The sequence below is a fragment of the Mauremys reevesii genome, linkage group 7, assembly GCF_016161935.1.
Source record: "Mauremys reevesii isolate NIE-2019 linkage group 7, ASM1616193v1, whole genome shotgun sequence".
Taxonomy (NCBI): domain Eukaryota; kingdom Metazoa; phylum Chordata; order Testudines; family Geoemydidae; genus Mauremys; species Mauremys reevesii.
The window spans coordinates 67,522,167-67,534,797 of NC_052629.1; the positions used below are offsets into that span (position 1 = coordinate 67,522,167).

At 43.4% G+C, this 12,631-nt stretch overlaps 2 protein-coding genes across 3 annotated transcripts in view; both read left to right on the forward strand.

Moving 5' to 3' along the window:
* GDF10 (growth differentiation factor 10) overlaps positions 1–2,090 on the forward strand; it is a 29,004-nt gene extending 26,914 nt beyond the window's left edge. For both annotated transcript variants that reach the window (XM_039481456.1, XM_039481457.1), the window contains exon 3: positions 1,139–2,090. In XM_039481456.1, coding sequence (XP_039337390.1) covers positions 1,139–1,330 — 192 coding nt within the window. In that variant the 3' untranslated portion in view covers positions 1,331–2,090. The remainder of the gene's footprint in view (positions 1–1,138) is intronic.
* Positions 2,091–8,629: 6,539 nt separating this feature from the next.
* Positions 8,630–11,956, forward strand: GDF2 (growth differentiation factor 2). Its single transcript, XM_039482986.1, has 2 exons — positions 8,630–9,079; positions 11,010–11,956. The coding sequence occupies exons 1-2, from the start codon at positions 8,734–8,736 to the stop codon at positions 11,954–11,956; spliced, it is 1,293 nt and encodes a 430-aa protein (XP_039338920.1). The 5' UTR covers positions 8,630–8,733.
* Positions 11,957–12,631: the final 675 nt, after the last annotated feature.

Consider the following 12,631-nt stretch of genomic DNA (forward strand, 5'->3'; position numbering starts at 1 on the left):
AAATTTAGTGCTAACTAAGATATAAGCATCCCCAAGTTAAGACAAGCCCGATCAAGAAAATGCTGAAACAATTAACTATTGTTAGTAAACAAGGGAGGCAGAAACTAACTAAACTAACTATTGTGGGTATGTTTATAGTAAGCAAAGTAGGAAGGAATACCCTGCGAGGATGAGCTTGCCTCAAATCTGCAAAGCAATTGGTCCTTACATGCAAGAAGTACAGATGTTAGTTGCCAAGGTAGTTGTATGTAAATTGGGTAGTGTATGACATGAATTGGAATTGTGGTACCACCCTGTACCTAAACCGCCTGCAGGCTGGCTTGGCCAGCATGGGTGAAGAGCTGTTACATGCCTAATAACGTAACTGAGCAACAAGCCGGAGCTGAACTGCATTTTTTGGATTGCAGAGTACTGGATGAAGTGTGCTTTCAGTACCGGGATCCAAATACTGAGAACTTATTCCTGGCTTATTTTGTTATCCTGTACTAAACTATTTCCATTGGGCATACCTTTTTAAAGTCTCCCCATTGCTGAACATCATTGGTCTGTTGCTATTAGAAAATCAGTAGTAAAAGTAACACAAGCTATGTATTGTATAAGGCACCACTATTGCACCAGTTGAACTGCAAACTCACTTCATACCACTTTTCCTTTTGTTCCAATGGTTTCCTCCAAGCATCATGTTAGGCCTCTGGGTGCCAGAGGCCTGCTGAGGTGGAGGAAAAGGGAAGCAGGCAGGGGCTGGAGGCAGTGAGATCTGTCTACATAGCGGGGATAGGGAAATGCCTCACTCCAGCTGCAAGCTGTAGTAGCCTAACCATGCCCCCTATCCTAGGGCATGGAGTGCTAGCTTTACTGCCAGTGCTCTCCTATAGGCATAAGCTAAGGGAGTATGAGCACTGCAGTATGACTGATAGCTCCCTCTTGGGTAAGAATCCAGTCCAGGTAAGGGGGCAGGGGGTGGGGGTGTCTCTGTGCTTTGCACCCCTCTGACTCACTGGCCTGGGAGAAGCCATGGTCTGGGCTCATATTTTCATTTGTTCAAAAAAGAAAAAAAAAACCTGCTGCTCTTTTCCAAGCCCATGGGAAAGTGACTTCCCATAAATGAAGGGGTAATTTATTTCCTTCTCTGTTCCAGATTGTCCGGCCATCGAATCATGCCACAATCCAGAGCATTGTAAAAGCCGTGGGAATCATTCCAGGCATTCCCGAACCCTGCTGCGTTCCTGACAAGATGAACTCCCTCAGCGTCCTGTTCTTAGACGAGAACAAAAATGTGGTTTTAAAGGTGTACCCCAATATGTCTGTGGAGACCTGTGCCTGCCGATAAGTCTATGCCAATGCTCCTTTAAGGAGACCAGCGCCCCCTGCCTGGCTACACTGGGAAAGTTGTGACTGGGAAATCAATTGGCCTGTGTTTATGAATGAATGCAGGTGTACAACTCCATCCGCAGAAAGAATGAGGAGACTCTAAAGTAATACACAAGCTCCCCTTAAAAGATCTCCCTTAATGTCACCATGTGTCTTGCAAATTAACAGGGATTCAGCAGCCAGAAATTCCCCACTTTAAAAAACAAACAAACAAAACCTGGCTAGCTAAGAAATCTGGTATTCAGTGTAATCACTTCTACTTAAACAGTTTGCCATAAACTGAGGACTAAGATACATTTGTACGTGCTATTTTCCTGACTGTTTTATCTCTTCAGCTAACCAAGAAGGTGAAAAATGGACTCTGCAAAGGCAGGCTTACTCTAGAATCATATTTTTTGTACAAAAATTGTAATTTTTTTTGCCTAAACACTCACTTATACCTTTTAATCCACATATTTATACTGAAAAAGAATGCTGTAATAAAAGGCTTAATATGTACATTTTTCTTCGGGATTCAAATCTAGTGTACTGTATAAGCTTTTATATATACAGTATGTTAATATAACCACTTTTGGTTACCTTTCCCTAATATATATTTTACAAAAGACGTATGTAACTCCTTCCCACAGTCACTTGTTTGCTGGTTAATTTCAGATTGTTAAACATATATATTCACTGAATAACACAAACTATATAGTAATATGTTTAAGTACTAAAAATAACCAAGATTTATATTTTTGTAAGTTATACTTTATATCCTCTAGATCGATTGTTAAATGCTTTTAACAAAAGCTAAATAAATTAAAGGTACAGTAGTATCTAAACTAGTTAAAATGGTTCTCTAAATCTCATGCATGTTTCATGTCTCTAAATATAGATTATTGCATTGTGCTAATTAGAAGGAAATCAAAGTTATTTTACTTGGGAAAGCCTAGTTATGCTTGTCATAATAATCTGTATTAGCTTAAGCTAGAAGGGACTGTTATGATAATCTCTTCTGGCCTCCTTCATAATGCAGGCCAGAGAACCTGACCCACTAATTTCTGCATCAAACCCATAACTTCTGTTTGGCGCTAGAGCAGGTCTTTGAAAGATATCTAATCTTGATTTAAAGCCTTCAGATGATGAAGAATCTATCTTCTGCCTAGGCAAGTTGTTCCAGTGGTTATTTACCCCCACCCCCCTGTTAAAACTGTGCCTCATTTCTAGTCTGAATTTGTCCAGCTTCAAATCACTGGCTCTTATGTCTTTTTCTCCTAGATATAAGATGTCTACTCTGAGAAGTTTCTTCCATGTAGGTACAGTAGAACCTCAGAATTACGAACACCAGAGTTATGAACTGACCAGTCAACCACACACCTCATTTGGAACTGGAAGTATGCAATCAGGCAGCAGCAGAGACAAAAAAAAAAAAAATCCAAATACAGCACAGTATTGTGTTAAATGTAAGCTACTAAAAAGAAATAAAGGGAAAGCAGCATTTTTCTTCTGCATAGTAAAGCTTCAAAGCTGTATTAAGTCAATGTTCAGTTGTACATTTTTGAAAGAACAACCATAATGTCCAGCATTACAAACAACCTCCATTCCTGTGGTGTTCGTAACTCTGAGGTTCTACCATACTCGTATACCATGATCAGGTCACCTCTTACCATTCTCTTGGCTAAACTAAATAAAGTTTCTTTAGTTTCTTGCTAAGTAGTTTTGAGGTCTAGAAAAATCTCTTTCATGGCTGTTTTCTGAACTCTCAAGTTTAATATCATTCTTTGGCAAATGGATACCAGAACAGGACACCATATCCAGTAGCGGTCTCACTAATGCCTTGTACAGAAGTAATACCATCTACTTGATATTCCCCAGCTCCTACATCCAAGGACTGCACTCACTCTCTTAGGGTATGTCTACACTACGAAATTAGGTCGATTTAATAGAAGTTGATTTTTTTTAAATCGATTTGATACAGTCAATTGTGTGTGTCCCCACTAAGTGCATAAAGTCGGCGGTGTGTGTCCACAGTACCGAGGCTAGTGTCGACTTTCGGAGCGTTGCACTGTGGGTAGCTATCCTAGAGTTCCCTCAGTCTCCCTCGCCCCTTGGAATTCTGGGTTGAGCTCCCAATGCATGATGGGGCAAAAACATTGTTGTGGGTGGTTCTGGGTACATGTTGTCAGACACCCCTCCCCCTTCCCTCCGTGAAAACAACGGCAAAAAATTATTTCTCACTTTTTTTCCTGGGTTACCCATGCAGATGACATACCACGGCAAGCATGGAGCCCACTCACCTCACTGTCATTGTATGTCTCCTGAGTGCTGCTGGCAGACGCAGTACTGCAGTGCTACACAGCAGCATCCCCTTGCCTTGCCTTGCCTTGCCTTGTGGATGGCAGACGGTGCAATATGGCTGCTAGCCATCATCGTCGTCCAGTGGGTGCTCCTGGCTGACCTTGGTTAGGTTGGTCGGGAGTGCCTGGGCAGACATGGGTGCTCCTGGCCGGCCTCGGTGAGGTCGGTCGGGGGCGCCTGGACAAAATCGGGAATGACTCCAAGTCATTCTCTTCTTTAAGTTTTGTCTAATGGAGTCAGTCCTGCCTGGAATATCATGCCAGCTGGAGGCTTCTGCCTCAGGCTGCTCTCCCGGCCGGCAGCACCGCGCGGTCGCACCTACCCCAGCCTACCTCTTGCTCCCATGGCTCATGAAGCCTGGACAGTAGTAAGGAGCAGTTCAACTATAAGCTGAGCAAGTGCAGAATGGTGGTAGAATGTGCCTTTGGACGTTTAAAAGCTCACTGGCACAGTTTACTGACTCGGTTAGACCTCAGCGAAACCAATATTCCCATAGTTATTACTGCTTGCTGTGTGCTCCACTATATCTGTGAGAGTAAGGGGGAGACATTTATGGTGGAGTGGGAGGTTGAGGCAAATCACCTGGCCACTGATTACATGCAGCCAGACACCAGGGCGGTTAGAAGAGCACAGCAAGGTGTGCTGTGCATCAGAGAAGCTTTGAAAACCAGTTTCATGGCTGGCAAGGCTACGGTGTGAAAGTTCTGTTTGTTTCTGCTTGATGGAAACCTGCCCCCTTGGTTCACTCTACTTCCCTGTAAGCCAACCACCCTCCCCTCCCCCCTTTGATCTCCACTTGCAGAGGCAATAACGTCATTGTTGTTTCAAATTCATGCATGCTTTATTAATTCATCACACAAATGGAGGGATAACTGCCAAGGTAGCCTGGGAGGGGTGGGGGAGGAGGGAAGCACCGGGGTGGGGTAGTTGTAGGGGCACCCCCTAGAATGGCTCATCATAGAAGCGGCATGGCTGGGGCTCTGACCCGGAGTGGCCATTTGCCTCTCTGGTTCTTTGGTAGGCTGTTACTTATTGCAGAGGATATTAGAAAATATCTCCGAGGGGTAAACATTTTTTAAATCAGCAGGCCCTGCAAACTTGCACCGAGTATATGAAAAGAGTTGGCTGAGGAGATCCATTGATGTTAATTATCAGAGGGGAAGCCGTGTTAGTCTGGATCTGTAAAAGCAGCAAAGAGTCCTGTGGCACCTTATAGACTAACAGACGTTTTGGAGCATGAGCTTTCGTGGGTGAATAACCACTTCGACAGATGCATGCATCCAACCAAGTGGGTATTCACCCACGAAAGCTCATGCTCCAAAACGTCTGTTAGTCTATAAGGTGCCACAGGACTCTTTGCTGCTTTTATTGATGTTAATGTTTAATAAATTGTAGAATACCTGAGCAATTCCAGAAGACTGGAGGAGAGCTAGTTGTGCCAATATTCAAAAAGGGCCAGTGAGATGACCTGGATAACTATCGGCTGGTTAACAGGAAACCAGTCCTGGACAAGATAATGGCAAAGTGATCTGTGGTTCAATTCCTAAAGAACAAAAAGATGAGAATAAAGTTATGCCAGTTTATGTGGCTCTATGGAAAATAGGTCTGGTCAAACAAACCTGATTATATTCAGATGAGAAGTTTGGTCGATAAAGGTAATTGCAGAGATGTGATATACTTTGCCTTATCTAAGGTATTTGACCAAGTACCACACAACATTCTGATTTTAAAAAAATCGCACTATACAAAAATCAATAGAGAATGTGTTAAATGGATTAAGCTCTGGCTATCTGACAGATCTCAAGTAGTAGTTATCAATGGGGAATCAGCATTGAACAGGGCTGTTTTACAGAGATTGTTACTAGGTGTCAAGGTTCCTCCCCCACTCTGAACTTTAGGGTACAGATGTGGGGACCTGCATGGACACTTCTAAGCTTAATTACTAGCTTAGATCTGGTAACACTGCCACCATCCAGAAATTTCAGTGTCTGGATCACTTTCTGTCCCCCCAAAACCTTCCCCTCCCTGGGCAGCCTTGAGAGGCTTTTTCACCAAGTTCCTTGTGAACACCGATCCAACCCCTTGGATCTTAACACAAGGAGAATTTAATCATCCCCCCACCCTTCCCCCACCAATTCCTGGTGAGTCCAGATCCAATCCCTTTGGATCTTAAGACAAGGAAAAAATCAATCAGGTTCTTAAAAAGAAAGCTTTTAATTAAAGAAAGAAAGGTAAAAATTATCTCTGTAAAATCAGGATGGAAAATACTTTACAGGGTAATCAGATTCATATAGCCCAGAGGAACCTCCTCTAGTCTTAGGTTCGAAGTCACAACAAACAGAGGTAAAATCATCTCAGCAAAAAGGAACATTTACAAGTTGAGAAAACAAAAATAAGACTAACACGCCTTGCCTGGCTATCACTTACAAGTTTGAAACATGAGAGACTGATTCAGAAAGATTTGGAGAGCCTGGATTGATGTCTGGTCCCTCTTAGTCCCAAGAGCGAACAACCCCCAAACAAAAAGCACAAACAAAAGACTTCCCTCCACCAAGATTTGAAAGTATCTTGTCCCCTTATTGGTCCTCTGGTCAGGTGTCAGCCAGGTTTACTGAGCTTCTTAACCCTTTACAGGTAAAAGAGACATTAACCCTTAACTATCTGTTTATGACACTAGGCCTGATGGTATTCAACGTTTTCAATGATATCTGAGTAAATATTAAAAAAAAATCACTGACAATAAATTTGTGGATGTCAAAGATTGATGGAGTGGTTAATGATGAGGAAAGGGCAGCCATACAGAGCAATCTGGACTGCTTGGTAAAGTGGGCTCTTTCAAACAAAATGCATTTTAGTACAGCCAAAAGCAAAGTTCTGCGTCTAGGAACAAGCCATGCAGTCCATACGTACAGAATGGTGGACTGTGTCCTGAAAGTGGTGAGTCTGAGAAGGATTTAGCAGTCAGAGAGGACAAAGAACTGAACATGAGCTCCCAGTGCGATGCTGTGACAAGAAAGGCTAATGTATAGTTAAATGCATAAACGGGAATAGTGAGTAGGGAGGTGATTTTCTCTATATATACAGCATTGGTGAGACTAATGCTGAAATACTGCATCCAGTTCTGGTGTCCATATTTTAAAACAGATGTTGAAAAATTGGAGAGGGTGCAGCAAGGAACCACAAAAGTTATTTGAGGGCTGGAGAAAATGCCTTGGGGTGACAGACTTAAAGAGCTCAACCTGTTGAGTTTATCAGCAAGATTAAGAGCTGACTTGATTACAGTGTCTAAGTACCTTCACAGGGAGAAGATACTAGGTTCTAAGGGGACCTTTAATCTATCAGAGAAAGACATAACAAGAACCAATGGCTGGAAGCTGAAGCCAGACAAATTCAAATGAGAAATTAAGCACAAATTTTTAACAGAGAGGGTGATCGAGCACTGGAATGAACTCCCATGGGGAGAATAGATTCTCCATCTCTTAGTGTCTTCTGATAAAGACTGGATGCCTTTCTGGAAGACATGCTGTAGTCAAATGCAACCCACTGGGCTTATCACACAGGTACATGGCTGAAATTTAATGACCTGTGATAAACAGGAGATCAGACTAGGTGATATAGTGGTCCCTTCTGGCTTTACACTTTATGAATCTATGAACCTCCTAGGAACTGCTGCAGGAACCAGAACCAAGGATTCTAGGTCGCCTTTGAAGAGAAACAGGTAGAAGTAACTGAACTACAGAGAGCTTGCATTATGCAATGGGCTAGATATGCCCTGCGAGAAATCTGAAGAATGACCAGCAATGAGACCTAGTTAGAGGCAGAAACTTTCATGAGTCTTTGCAGTGAGATATTTTGTTTAGGTGATCTGAGCTCTCATAGTACCAATGAGACAACATAGCACCAGGCACTAGGGGTTCTCTAAAAATAATACACAGATAGATTAGGTAAAATGATTATGTACACTTAGATTAGAGCATTAGAATGATTAAATTAAATTAGATTAGATTAAATATCAGGTAATATTTGTAATGTTTTAACTGGAGTTTTTCCTCCTTAAGGCACACAAAAGTATGTCATAATTCTTATTTTTTGCCTTGGCCTATATTCACATGGCACACAAATATATCCTTGGCTAGTCTTTAGTGTCTTCATAGGGACTTTATGTTTCATTCAGGCTTAGTAGGCCTGGCTTTATCTTCAAGAACAACCAGTTATTGTTGCAGTGACATAGGAGTGAACTAGTTTAACCAACGACCTCATGTACAAGAATCTAGGAAAATATATTACATAACATACGCTAAAGACAGAATTTTTTTACCCCCTCCACCAAAGGATGTAAGCTAAAAATGGACAATTTGAGGCAAACAATTTGAGGCAAACTTGACACAAAACAGATATTTCACTGTGTACAAATAATAACTCTTGGCTGATAAATGGAAGGGAATTTTAAGGCTGTTTGCATTGTCATGAGATCACAGCTTGCAGAACAAGGTTCCACCGGATGACTGATTTTTGAAGGACATGCATTAAGGGACCAAGGGATAGATTTGAGGGGTGATATTTGCTCCCTGCTAATAGAGCTGTTTGTTCTTACTCCCTATTTTTTTTGTTTTTATGGGGGACTGGGGAAAACCAGAGTCTTTTTCCTTCCCCCGTCACCCCCCCGAAAAAAGTTCCCCTGAAGCCCTCTCAGTATTGGCAAATAACATAATTAAGCAATGACACTGAGGTGAAATGTGAATTCTTTATAGTATACAGTGTCCAGCCTGTTTTTTCAGATGTTTATAGAATCTTCATTAACTTAAGAGCTTTGCTAGATAACAGAACTGAAGCATGGCATCAATGGCTAAGATAAGGCTTGACAACTGACAAGAGTCTGGGGTTTGCAACAGACTGGAACAGAGCTCAAGTTGTTTGCCTTCTGTTTCCCTTTCTTCTGCCTCTAAATGAAAGGAGAGCGCTAATCAACTGGAATATCCCTCTCTTTTTTCCCTTCTCCGCTGGAAAGTGAACAGATGAAAAATGCACTATTTTGGGGTGATGGCTGCATTGTCTGTTTTCAACATCATCACTTGTTTGGCAAGAGGCAAGCCCTTGGAAGCCTGGGGCAAATTATCAGCTATGGAGAACTCTGATAAATCCTTTGGTGATCCCGGAGAGGTGGAGGGCGAGACCCATTTCAACTTTAAAACCTTCCTGGAAAACATGAAAGCTGATTTCCTGAGGAGTTTGAACTTATCAGGCATCCCTTCGCAAGAGAGGTCTAGAGAGGAGCCACCACAATTCATGATTGACCTGTACAACAGATATGCCACAGACAAGTCTTCCATCCCTGCATCCAATATTGTGCGGAGCTTCAGTACTGAAGGTATGAGATGTTTTAAGCATATAGGCTGGGGTTTTAAGAGACGCATGAGAGTCAGTTTCAAATCCAATTGAAATTCAAAGGGAGTTGGGAACCTAATTCCCTTAGGTTTCTTTGAAAATCCTAGCCATAGTCTGTTTGGTTATCCTTTCCACTGCTCCCTATTTTATTATAATTTTCAAGGTCTTAAGTCCTTTTCTTTGATTTCACATTGTACCATCTCCCCTTTCTTTTCATACCAATTCAGTTGAGTCACCGCAACTTGGTAACCCGGCACTTGTTTCTCAAAGCTAGAGATTTTGGGCTGAGCTGCACAATTTGGGTCTAGATTTTGGAACATTTGAAGCTGTTTGGCTCCAGGGTGTTGCTCCAGCCATTTACAAAGATAGGAGCCGAGCGGGAGATATGGCTCCAGGTTTCAGTTATGAACACCCGCCCTCACCTTCAGAGTTCTGGAGAGTTTGGATCTGGCCCAAAAGGTTCAGGCCTTGCTCAGCTTAGCCCATCAGTAAAATGTCCATCCATCCAGTGCTTAATTTGTGCCAGGGCTTGCCAGGGCTCAGCCCCAGCACGTCTGGGCTTGCTGCATTAGTTATGAATATAAAAAAATTTGCTTGAGCCCCGGGACGTAATTGGTTGAGCTCCAGCACCTCTTTCATTATAAATTAAACACTGTGTCTATCTAAGATAACATACAACTAAAAGATTTTAAAAGCCCCATCAAAAGAAGCAATAAAAGCAGGGGGTGGGGCAGCTTAAGTGAATTTAGTGCTGACAAAAGGAACCAGCCAAGAAGAATCCAAGCTTCCATTTACTTACAGACTAGACCCCGTACAAACAGCACTACAGCCATCTCCACGTTCCCCCACAGCCATCTCCAACACAGAAGGACCCTTATATAGTGCAGTCTCCATGGCTGCATTCTCTGCTCCCACTGGCCATTGTGAAGATGCTTTTGGCAAGGTGGACACTTGTCCATTAGAAATTGGACTGACACCCATCCACTCATCTTACATAGACCAGTAGACAGCTATCAGCTGGGGGTAACTTCCCAAAACACAACCAGCCTGATCTTTCAGACATGCCTAGCACCTCCAGCTCCCATGGACTTCAGCAGGAATTACAGGTGCTCTACCTACCTCTGAATATCAAGCCCTACCAATCTGGGCTGGAACTGAACCAGGGACTTAGGGGTGAAAAGCTCCATATCCACCAAACAAGCCAGAACCTGGAGCTTCTAATTCAGACTTTTAAAGGATGGATTGTCTTCTCTAATTCTTCCCCAGTGCAAGATGCTTTTTGTGCTAGCAGTATTGGGGAACTCAGCTAAGCTGGCACAGGAGAGCATAAACTAGAGATATAAATTACAGCTCCCTACACCTGAGAGGGAGGTTGGAGGGGGATTCAACCAAGGCCAAGGTAACGGCAGTGGGATTTGTATTACAAACCTCCATGGAGGTTTACAGCTTTAATTCCTGCCAGTGCTCTTTAGAAAGGCCACATGGCAGAGCCTCTATGGGAAGCCACTACATTTGCACATGCCCCCGCTGCCCCGGTCATGTCCCCATTACAAGCCAACACCACTTACTTTCAGGGCTATGCTGGCTCTTTATGTGTGAGCACGCCCCACTCATGCACATACAGAGCATAACTGAAGGTGTGGTTACTGTGGACCACTGCAACTTGATCCCCAGTGGAGTTGCCACCATTAGGGACTGCCATCTGGGTTTTAAACCCATAACTCTGGAGTGAAGCCAGTCCATTTTATTTCATGCTAGTGGCCATGGTGTAACTTCACTCCCAGCAGCTCCTAGTAGAGGGTGGGCATTTCTTCTGAAATATAGCATGCAGCTTGCTAAATGCTTTTGTCCTCATTGGGTTCGCCTCTCTCATAGGAGGCAGGGTGACAGCATTTCTTAATTTCCTGTTGCAGATGTTGTTTCTATGGCTTCCCTGGAAGAAAACCCATTTCAGAAACACATCTTGCTCTTCAACGTCTCTATCCCACGGCACGAAGACGTCACCAGGGCGGAGCTGAGAATCCACATATCCTGTAATAGGGACATTGGGCCTCTCTCTAGACTGGAAGGCAACATGGTCATTTATGATGTTCTGGATGAAGACCTCTGGGAAAGTCCAGAAAGCACCAACTCATTCCTTGCCACCCAAGATATTCAGGAATGTGGATGGGAAATGTTTGAGGTGTCCAGTGCTGTGAAAAGATGGGTCAGGGCAGACAAATCAAAGACTAAAAACAAGCTTGAAGTTGTTGTTGAGAGGAAAACCCTGGGTGACTTCGCTTGTGGGAAGCTGGACATTAGTGTTATGCCCGACACTAAAAATTTGCCCTTGTTAATAGTGTTCTCCAACGACCGCAGCAACGGGACCAAGGAGACCAGAGTGGAGCTCCGGGAGATGATTCTTCATGAGCAGGAGAGCGTGCTAAAGAAGTTAGCAAAGAACAGCACTTTGCCTGAAGAGGAAGAGGAGGCAGAGGAGAAATCCTTATCCGTCCCTGGACTCCACCAGTCTTCATCGAGAAGCAAGAGAAGCACTGGTACCAACCACTGCCGGAGAACCTCCCTCCGTGTGAACTTCAAAGACATTGGCTGGGATTCCTGGATCATTGCGCCGAAAGATTACGATGCATTTGAATGCAAAGGGGGCTGCTTTTTCCCTCTGACGGACAACGTGACCCCGACGAAACATGCTATCGTCCAAACCTTAGTGCACCTCAAAAACCCCAAGAAAGCTGCCAAGGCCTGTTGTGTTCCTACCAAATTGGATTCGATTTCCATCCTCTACACTGATGATGCTGGGGTACCCACTTTGAAATATAACTACGAGGGGATGAAAGTAGCAGAATGCGGGTGCAGGTAGTACAGGGCAGCAGCTTTGACAGCAAGATCCAACCTTTCTGCTGTTGTGTAAATCTGTACATTAATGATGTAAATGTAAATCCACACAGGCAAGCTTTTTTGTTTTTTAAACTAAAGCTTTCCAGAATGGCAGTCACTGTAAATAAATTGCACATAACGGGGTACAATGAAACCCATGTTACAATATTGTGCAATTGAAAGCCCAAAATATTATTTAATAACATCCTGCAGAATCTGAATATGGTTTTCTGTTAATTTAATTAAACCTTGTGGTTGCAAATCGCTGGATTTGCCAGCCTGGTTCCTGATTGTCAGAGCAGTCTAAGGGATTGAGAAGCCCAGTTGATTTTAATGGGAACTGAGGCTCTAAGGCCCAGATCCACAAAGGTACTTAGGCACCTACAACCCAGTGCCTAAGTCCCAGTTTCAGGTACCACCATGATCCTAAAAAACCATGCTCAGCTGCCTCTTAATCCCATAGACACCTAAACTCACTTGGCACCCAGGTTTTTGCCGTTAAGGTTTCCTAGGTGCCTATCTCCCACCTAAGCCCCAGAGCAATCCACGAGCCAGCAGAGACAGGTGCCTCCCTGAAGTCTGGCCTTCGTCACTGAGCTCCACGAGAGCACTGGGGATTAGGACACAACCTTTTTGTCAGGATCTCTGATTGGCTGGC